The sequence below is a fragment of the Notolabrus celidotus genome, chromosome 17 (assembly GCF_009762535.1).
Source record: "Notolabrus celidotus isolate fNotCel1 chromosome 17, fNotCel1.pri, whole genome shotgun sequence".
NCBI classification, from domain to species: Eukaryota; Metazoa; Chordata; class Actinopteri; order Labriformes; family Labridae; genus Notolabrus; species Notolabrus celidotus.
Genome location: NC_048288.1, coordinates 30,527,680 through 30,537,679, shown reverse-complemented (window position 1 = coordinate 30,537,679; position 10,000 = coordinate 30,527,680). Strand labels below are relative to the sequence as shown.

The following is a 10,000-nucleotide window of genomic DNA, read 5'->3' as shown; positions in this document are numbered from 1 at the left end:
CAGGTTGTTCTGCAATCTGCTTCAGCTCAAAGTTAAAAAGTTCACTGTGACTAACAGTGATGGAATGCACAGAAACAACAAAAACTAAGACTCACGTGTTTGTGGAGGACTTGTTTTATGGATGTTGTGGGGACTTAAGTTGCAAAGTTACATTATGGGGACTAACCGTCTTAATGGGGACTTACTGTAAGTCTGCAGGATTAAAGCTTTGTTTAGGGCAAGGATATAGTAAGGATTTGTGGGTACAAAGTTGCATCATAGGGGCACTCAGATCTTTAGGGTCTACATTTCATGAAGGTGAAGATATGTTTAGATTGAATATCTGTGTGTGTGTTTGCGTGCATGTGAACTTGTTTTATCATACTCGTTCCATTTAAAAGTTGTGTTGTGGAGACTCACCTGCATTATAGCGGCAGAAGACTACATTTAGTTCAGGGGTAGATCATCTCCCCCCTAAAAAGCCCCTGCTAGAGGGGTAGTGCTATCCAAAGGTCCCAGGACTTTCAGGGGGCGGGGCCTGCAATGCTGAACGTTTCTGATTGGTAGATTAACCGCAGTGTTTTCATTCCGCCCTCCGTCCACAATAACATCACACACATCTGTGATTCTCTTGATTTCTCTATCTTTCATTAGTTTTTATTTGTTCTATCTTTTTTGTATGTGTGTGTACTTTTCAAAAGATGAAGCTGGGATTCTCCGGGTCAACTTTTTTGCAAATATTTTTTTTTCATTTTGTTTTTGCCCAAAAAAAATCAAATTTTTTTTCTTCAAAATTTTAATTTTAAAAAAAAAGTAAAAATTCAACTGTTTTTGCCAAAAAAAAAATTCTAATTTTTTTTTTTCAAATTTTTTTTTTCTCAAATTTTTTTAGTCAATTTTTTTAGTCACATTTTCCAAAAACAATTCACAGTCATTGTTTGTCCATCTGTGATTCTCTTGATTTCTCTTTCTTTCATTAGTTTTTATTTGTTCTATCTCTTTTGTATGTGTGTGTACTTTTCAAAAGAAGAAGCTGTGATTCTCTTGATTTAGCAGCTTGTAACAGTAGTCTTCTCTCAGCCCACCGCGAATGTGTCTCTCCTCCCGGTGTTCCGGTTTTAAAAGTGACCCTGTAAACTGGAGACCTTCAGCTGAAGGTGTCAGTGTTTGTGGAGTTTACACAGCTGTTGAAACACAGAGGGAGTTCCTGGGAATGCAAACTAGTTTAGTTTTTATTAAGATTTCAAAATATCCTCATCAGATATTTAATGATGGTCTAAAGACGTTTATGAGGGATGCATCCGGCTGAGAGTCTCCAGTTAACAGGGTCGCCGTTTAAACCAAAACACCGGCCGATCTCTGCCCCGGCTTTTTGAGTTCAAAAGGATTTTAAAGCCGTGTTGAAACGTCTTTGCTACTCGCGCTTATCTCCTCTCACGTGTTGATTCGTTCATTGCTTTTTACAATGTTTTTAACCGCAGGCGCAAAATTTTCACTTTTTTTCATGTTTTTCTGCTTTTGGAGCACAATTTCATATTTGAGGAAAATTATTTTTTTTTGACAGGCTCTGGGGTCAACTTTTTTGTCAATTTTTTTCCTCAATTTTTTTTCTCAAATTTTTTTTTCCATTTTTTTTTTTCCCCAAAATTTTTTTTCAAAACAATATTTTTTTCAAAAAAAAAAATTCAAAAAAAATATTTTTTTCAAAATTGTTTTCCTTCCAAAAAATTTTTTTTTCAAAACAATATTTTTTTTTTTCATTTTTTTGGGTCAAATTTTCTTTTTTCACTATTTTGTCAAAATATTTTCAACTTTTTTTGTTAAATTTTATCTGTCAATTTTTTTTTTGTCAATCTTTTGAGTCTCCAGTTAACAGGGTCGCTGTTTAAACCAAAACACCGGCCGATCTCTGCCACGGCTTTTTGAGTTCAAAAGGATTTTAAAGCCGTGTTGAAACGTCTTTGTTACTCACGCTTATCTCCTCTCACGTGTTGATTCAGTGAATCCATCTGTGATGAAATATAGCACCATCTAAAACAGCGCCAGCTGAGTCTCTTCATGCTAACAGGCTAACTGTTGTGTTGCTCATAATGATACCTGCCTGTCCGTCTGCTTCTATGGAGTCATCTGTGATGAATGGCATTCCTCTTTGTTTTACTGCCCTCTACTGGTCTGGTGGTGTAGTTTATTTACTTTTTATTTTCTCCATACGTCACTGGCCTGATTTACACAATCTACCCGGGACTTCACCCCGCGGTCGAAACGCAGACAACAATGGGGGACCAGGAACCTTTTAGTTCAGGGTGAAGTAGTTCAGGGGGCTAGAAGACCCTAAAACTCTTGGTTCGAATGCACCTTAGGATTCCAGAGAGAGTGTGTTAATGTGTGTCCATACTTGCACTGAGGGGACTCCCCTTCCTTAAGTTCTGGGTCCATCTCAGGGTTCAAACGTTTGTTCAGGGTTGTAGTCAGGGTGTGTTTCATGCGTGCTTCTTGTGTTCCTCTTAACTCGCAGGGTGTTTGGATAGGGAGTTAAATAAATGATTGATGGCAAGTGTGTTGCAACACAGGCTTAAACAAAATCAACACACTCCCCTGCTGCTCGTATAGCTGGCCTCGGTCAACACACACACACATGTACGGTACATGTAAATGCAAAGCTGTTCTGAGGATTACGTACAAGGTCATGTATGTATGAGTGTTTCCCCATGGTGGTAATAAAAGAGGGTTTTATTTGTGTGCTTTGCTTGGGAGCTGTTTTTTCTCACGCATGTTTTAGAGTGGTGTGTGGGTGTGAGTTTTTCACCCACATAAATCACATCCTTCGTGTTCTAACTTGTTGGTTATAACTTAAAGTTCATGTTTTTATATTTTAAGTCTTTTCAGAGTAACAGGTTGGCTGTGAGGATCAGTGATAAGTGAGGCTCGGTGCTCCGTCCTGAACGTACAGCAGAGCCAAACGTCAACACTTCACAGAGCTTTTATGTTGATTTACTTCCTCATGGTTCTTCTGCAGCCGGCACAGGATCAGTCAGTTTGAACAGAGAGTTCAGCCAAACAGGAAGCTGTGGGCAGTGTGATTTATACCTCTAATGTGTGTGTGTGTGTGTGTGTGTGTGTGTGTGTGTGCAGGATGTCACGGCGAGTGGGACAATGTCTCTTGTTGGCAGAGCGCCGCCGTCGGAGAGGTGATGACCCTCCCCTGCCCGTCCCCCATCGTACGGCTGTTTGGGAAAAACGGTGAGCCTTCAAACACACACACACACACACACACACACACACACACACACACACACACACACACACGCACGATGGTGAACACAGGTCTTTAAAAAGAATGAAATGTTCTGTTTCAGGGTGATCATTTGGTGATAAAGTTGCAGGTAGGACTGTCATGATATCAGATTTCAACACATGCAACAAAAAAATCCTGATAACTCTCTTATTGCCGTATTTCTGTCAAATTTGGAAGAAGGAAAAACATTACTATCAGACAAATGAAGGCAAGACTAGACAAGAGAAGGGTGGAGGAATTTGAAACTTCATACTGACCTACATGTCATCATGGTAAACGGTCTTGAATTAGTGTTAAATGAATATATAAAGATCTATTTCTGAGTCGTGTTTTTTCCACGTCACCAGAAACTTAGAATCAAACCTTAAATTGAGCGTCTAATGTATGTGGTTGATTGTCTTCTTCAGGTTTAGCCATGGCTTTAAGTCCTACATACACTGCGTAGTGTTAATTAGATGTAGAAGTGCCGACATGTACTGTCCCCGTCAAATAAAGTGATGAATGAGTAAGTAAGTAAGACAAGACAAAACAATGAGCAATAAATAAGATAATAATGAAAGCAGACAAAATAACAACAAATTACATAAGATGGTCAAAAGCCATGACAGTGTGTCTTAAGATGCTTTTTAAAAGCTTCAGTGGAATCAGCACAGCTAACTTGGGGCTGAAGATTGTTCCACAGAGTGGGAGCCACGAGCTCAAAGGCACGGTCACCTTTAGTCTTCAGCCTCACACGAGGCACAGCAAGCAGACCCTGGTCTGAGGATCTGAGGGGGGGGATGATGATGGATTGCTTTATAAGTTAATATGAGGATCTTAAAGGTGACATATCATGCAAAATGGACTTTTTAATGGTTCTCTACCTGAAATCTGTGTCCCTGTCTACAAACCCCCCGAGAATGAAAAGAATCCATTCTGCCCCTGTTCTGATTTCTCCACCTTTCTGTAAATGTGTGTGAAACGAGCCGTTTCAGACTTCCGTGTTTTTGTTACGTAACAACAATATCCGGTCTGTCACGGAGTCAGAGCTCAGAGCTTGTTCAGCCCATAGACTGTATAAAATAATACTGAATCCCTCCCCTGTTTTTCATTACCTGCACACATGTGTGCTAACAAGGAGCTTAGGAGGGAGGCATGCTAGTTGTAGGCTGTCTTAATAAACACAAAGGTCGGTTTTACTCCCCACGTCTGCAGATTTGAAGATCTAGTGGATGATTTTTATTTGTAATGGATAAGTGCTAGCGCTAGTTAGCATAGCCACATAGCTATATGTTCATAGCTGTAGCTGTAGCTGTAGCAAGACACACGTCGACATACTGACAAATAAAACAACAAGAAACACTAAATCTGTGACCAATCCTTCATAAAAGGTGCTGCTGCCTTTCTGGCAGAGGTCGGTTTTACTCCCCACGTCTGCAGATTTGAAGATCTAGTGGATGATTTTTATTTATCATGGATAAGTGCTAGCGCTAGTTAGCATAGCCACATAGCTACATGTTCGTAGCTGTGTACCAAGACACACGTCTACATACTGATAAATAAAACAACAAGAAACACTAAATCTGTGACCAATGGTTCAGAAAGGTCCTGCTACAGGCGCCTCTCCGTCTGGATCAGATTCTGGATCAGATTCAGAGGGTTGAAGTAACGCGATCTCTGAGCAGCCGTGTATATTCAGCCAACATGTAAACATTAGATCAACGTGCTGGAGAGCCGAGGCACATCCACTTCCTGAGGGGGCGTGGTCAGAGAGAAAACAGAGTGTTCTGATGAGGACTGAAGAAGAGGGTTTTCAGGCAGACCAAAATCTGATTTCAAAGTGTTTTTTTGAGCATAAACTTTAAAGACATGTTTTGGGGACCTCTTAGACCAATATATATTGATGAAAAAAGCGTGATATGTCACCTTTAAACTGTTTTCTGGATTTGATTGGCAGCCAGTGAAAGGAGAATAGGATGGGGGTGATGTGGGTTGTTTTGCTGGACCTGGTTGACTGTCTTGCAGCAGAGTTTTGAATTATTTGTAGTCGGTGAAGAGAGGATTTATTGAGGCTGGTGAAGAGAGAATTGCAATAGTTGAGCCGTGAGGAAATGGAAGCATGAACCAACATCTCTTTTTTTTTTTTTTTTTTTCTTCTTTCTCTTTTTCTTTCCTTTTCCTCTTGTCTGCATATGTATTTCTGGTCTGTGTCATGTTTGTCACAAACTGTCAAATATTAATGCAATTTATTCTTGCAGCAAAAGAAAAGAAAGGAAACCTTTTTCTTCTGTGCTTGTGACTGTGTGCATGCAACCATCACCATCCCTCTTAGAACTCTGGCCTATCTTTTATTGACAGCTAATATCATGTTCTGTAAAAGAGGGCGTGCACACCTAGGTGGGCCAAAAAATAAATAAATAAGAGAAAGTGAAAGAAAGATTACATAAGGATATACAAAGGGACAGGGAGAGAGAAGGAGAGAGAGACCTAACACACTTAGATGGAGAGGGACCATCTCACCATGATGCCAAAAGAAAAATCCGTGGGGTGATACTAATGAACCAACATCTCTAACTCTGTGTGTGAGACCAGTAGATGAAAACTTATCGTCTTCTTCTGCATGTGTTCCACGTTTTCCATAAATTCACTCTTTTTTACAAAATATAAAAAAACTCCCAAAGGGGTGAGGAAACATGTATGGGTGCAGGTAGAGTATCTCCCTTTCATCCGTCATCACCTCCGACATGACTCACGCTGCAGTAGAAGCCACACACTGCGGTAAAGACGAGCTAGCTAGCTGGATACTGAGCCTTCTTCTTCTGCTGCTTCTTCTTCGTCTTCCCTCCGTTTTAGGACGAGAGCCAACCAGTACTTCTTTTTGTTCATTGAACATGTTTAATGTTTACGCTTTCCAGTCAGTGTGGCCATGATTAAATAAAGTAACTCATACCATCCCCCACACTACAAGAAAATCGGACAAGATTAGCTTTACAAACATCGGAAAAAAAATCCAAACTTTGATTTTGTCGGAGACGGGAAATCAGTTCCAAAATCACCTCAGTTATCTTGTAGTGTGTTCCCCACTTTGGAACTCTTTTTAAACATTTTGTCCACCTAGCATTACCTCACCTCTATGCTTTCTCTAATGCACAGCAGCAACTATTTAGAGCAAAGTTCAGTGTCCTAGTTTACTAACTTACTCCTTATTTCCTGTTTGAAGAAATTTAAATGAAGTGAATTTCTTTTGCAAACTGTGAGGAACGTTTTGATGATTTAAAAACGTCCTCATTCCAAACCAGGCGAGGTCTGGTAGTTTGGTTTCAGGGTCTCCCCTTCACCCTCCCGTCCCCGACTGAACCTGCTCAGCCTGTATCGACCGGCAGTGACCTCCACCAGCCGTTTCCTTCACGGCTAATTTCACAGACTCGTCCATCAGTGCGCTCACTCTGCTCCATCCATCACGTTGATTACCTCTTGTCCTCTTATCTTTGATCCTCTTGACTCGGTCATGTGCACACGTTACCGTCCGGCAGGTCTGTCACCGCTCCTCTTCTTCCTCCTTCTCACCTTCCCCTTCCTCTCTCCGTCAACTCGCTCACCCTCTCTGTGTGTGTTCCTGCACCTCTCTTTAAATCTGACTTTATCACTTTCAGTCTGATCTCATCTTAATCCACCATGAGCAGAGCACTTTGCAGCATTTAGCAAGTTACAGTGGCAAGGACAAACTTCCTTTAACAGGCAGAAACCTCCAGCAGGACCAGACTCATGTTAGACACACATCTGCTGAGACCGTGTTGGAGAGAGGGATAGAGGGAGATGAAGAGAGAGAGAGAGATGATAGTGGGGAGACAGATAGTAGTAGTTGTAGCAGCTGGAGTCTGGACCACGTCCACAGCAGCAGAGATCCAGAGGAACCTACAAGACAAGGGAGCTCAGGGACTCCAGAAAGGTCTATGGTTAGTAACTTTAATGGGACAGGAAGAGTTAAAGTGAGAGACAGGCAGAGAGAGGAGAGAGAGGGAAAGACAGGATCCCAGTGTGTCAGTCTAAGCCTATAGCAGCATAACTAAGACCTGGTTCAAGTCTGATCCAGCTCTAACTATAAGCTTTATCAAAAAGGAAAGTTTGAAGCCTACTCTTAAAAGTAGAGAGGGTGTCTGCCTCCCGGACCCTGACTGGTAGATGATTCCAAAGGAGAGGGACCTGATAACTGAAGGCTCTACCTCCCACACTACTTTTAGAGACTTTAGGTACAACGAGCAGGCCTGCATGTTGGGAGCGTAGTGTTCTAGAGGGGTTGTAGGGCACTAAGAGCTCTTTAAGATACAAAGGTGTCTGACCATGAAGAGCTCTGTAGGTCAGAACATGGTCCAGCATACATGAGGGCACACAAAGCCTCACAGCCCACAGCAGCAGGCCGTCTACAGCAGAGATCCAGAGGAACCTACGAGACAAGGGAGCTCAGGGACTCCAGAAAGGTCTATGGTTAGTAACTTTAATGGGACAGGAAGAGTTAAAGTAAGAGACAGGCAGAGAGAGGAGAGAGAGGGAAAGACAGGATCCCAGTGTGTCAGTCTAAGCCTATAGCAGCATAACTAAGAGCTGGTCCAAGCCGTTTTCTGAGATGCAGTTGATTTATCCACGTAGCTGGTTTATGCAGAACATAGTAGGACCGGGAACTGATAGCCAGCACTTGATCTGTCACCCCCTGCTCCCCGTCATCACTCTCCTCTTCTTCTCCTCCACCCTTCCCTCGTCTCTCACTGTTTCACTTAATGAGTCTAATTATTCGCAGGGCAGCTGTCAACATCTGTGCTGGCCGACTTTCCTCTCCGATTCCCCTCCGCAGCATCTGTCAGCAGCCTGGTTTATTCATCCCCCGACTCCCCTCCTTGGAGATGGAAATCCTCGACTTGAATCAGTGTTGAGAGTGAGGCGTGAAAACCGGCACAAAGCAGCAGAGCAAGAGTCACAAACTGAAGTCTCTTCAGGATCTATTTTTAAGACTCACTAAGAGCTCAAATTTACTGGCTTCTCTCCAGATACTGAATCATGGAGGATTGAGTTTTGGCTTCTGTAGGTGCAACTGAAACAGAGTACACAAAGTCCTGTTTCTAATAAGGAACAGTGGAACAGGTGGCATGGCTCTGGTGCTGAAAAATGAAGCTAAGCTCAATAAGCTGCAGTTCCTCGAGTGTCCACTAGAGACTGACTAGAAACTAGAAACACCACACACATTGACCCGGTTCAAGATCTGAAGCCAGACTTTCCCTTCCTCCTTGTTTGTTCTCTTTGAGGATTGACTTGCTGATATCAGCTGTTTGTTCATTCTATATTCTAAAAATCAAATGTCCATTTCTTCTTGATCTTCTCTCAGTCACAGAGGGACCGCTCGCCATGTTTATTGTTGTTATGTGTAGTAGGCATGCTCAGTTTGAATTTGTTGGATCAGGGTTTTCCAGGAGGTTCCCTGGACATATGACGTTTTGCACCGGCCTCTCTTTCATGACGCAATTAGTTAATTGGCTGATTATTTGCAGTCGTGCATGCGGCTAACGCTATGACCTAATGGGCCGTTCCATAACGGGACGTTAAGACTAATGGTCCTGTTTGTGTGATGGCTGGATGTGCAGACGGGCCCTGGTGGGTGCATTTAAACTGTTTCCAAGGATGCCTCCTCTCTGGCTTGTTTGGGTTGAGTCAGCGCCTCTTCAGAAACCACAAGGTGGCGTCACTGAGACTCATGTTTCATGCAATCTGAAGAAAAATCCACCTGCTTCTCCAAAATGTAAAAATAAAACTTTAAACATTCTCTCTGTCTTTTTGTGTCTCAGGTTTGATCAGCAGGAACTGCACAGAGAGAGGCTGGTCGGACGTTTACCCCATCATCACCGCCGCCTGCTGGCCAGACGACACAGACGAACCCTCTGAGGTGAGTTCAATGTCTGTAAGTCGAGCATGGAAACCCCAGATCTGAATAGATCATACCCCGAGGAAACAGATGACTGTTTTTAAACAGTAATGTTTTAATTCACTCCAAAGACTTGAATCTGTTAAATTAGTAGAAAGGATCATGAAAGTTTGTAACAAGGCTGTCAAAGTGTCTCTCATTTCTTTCTCAGTTTTGGTTTTGGAGCTTCAGATGTCTCGTCTGTGTCGGTCTCATGTTGTTTAGGAGGTTGCTGCAGAGTTTAAGGACGCTGTGCTCAGAAGTAAAAACCACATCATTTCCTTTTTGGTGTCTGACTCCATCAGAGCCGAGAAGAAAATTCATGAGTCAGATTTAGTGTTCGATCGTATCTTTGTTTTGTCTCTGAGAGCGATCAAACCACAGACTTAAGTTTCGAAACGAGCGATTTTCTGTTCATCTTGTGAAAAGACCCGACCACAGATTAGTTTCAGTTTGGTTTATAAGTCCTCGAGTTACCTTTCCACTTCTGCTTTTTTTTCCACTTCAGCCAATCGAACAAAAATGTGAGTTTCATTCTGAACTTTTATTTGTTTATTAGTCTCACAGAAAGGAAACAATCTGAGCCGGTCGGTGACAGAGATGTGTTTTCTGCAGGTTTTTGTCGCCTCTTTCAGGTCTGCCTTCTAAACCAGTGTAACTTCAGGACTGTGCTTTGCCCCCATGTATTAGAGACCTCTTAGGACAGGATTCTTTTGAAGCCTGAGGAGTAATCACACGCAAAAGTGTTCAAAAGTGACCCAGTTCCTGATTGAAGACACGCATGAGGCGTTCAAACC

The 10,000-nt window shown here is 42.3% G+C and overlaps 1 protein-coding gene across 1 annotated transcript in view; it reads left to right on the top strand.

The window, feature by feature from the left end:
* Nucleotides 1–10,000, top strand: part of LOC117829351 (gamma-aminobutyric acid receptor subunit rho-3) — a 21,309-nt gene that overhangs the window by 5,350 nt on the left and 5,959 nt on the right. Inside the window, exons 3-4 of the mRNA XM_034706982.1 lie at nucleotides 3,112–3,219; nucleotides 9,088–9,185. Coding sequence (XP_034562873.1) covers nucleotides 3,112–3,219; nucleotides 9,088–9,185 — 206 coding nt within the window. The remainder of the gene's footprint in view (nucleotides 1–3,111; nucleotides 3,220–9,087; nucleotides 9,186–10,000) is intronic.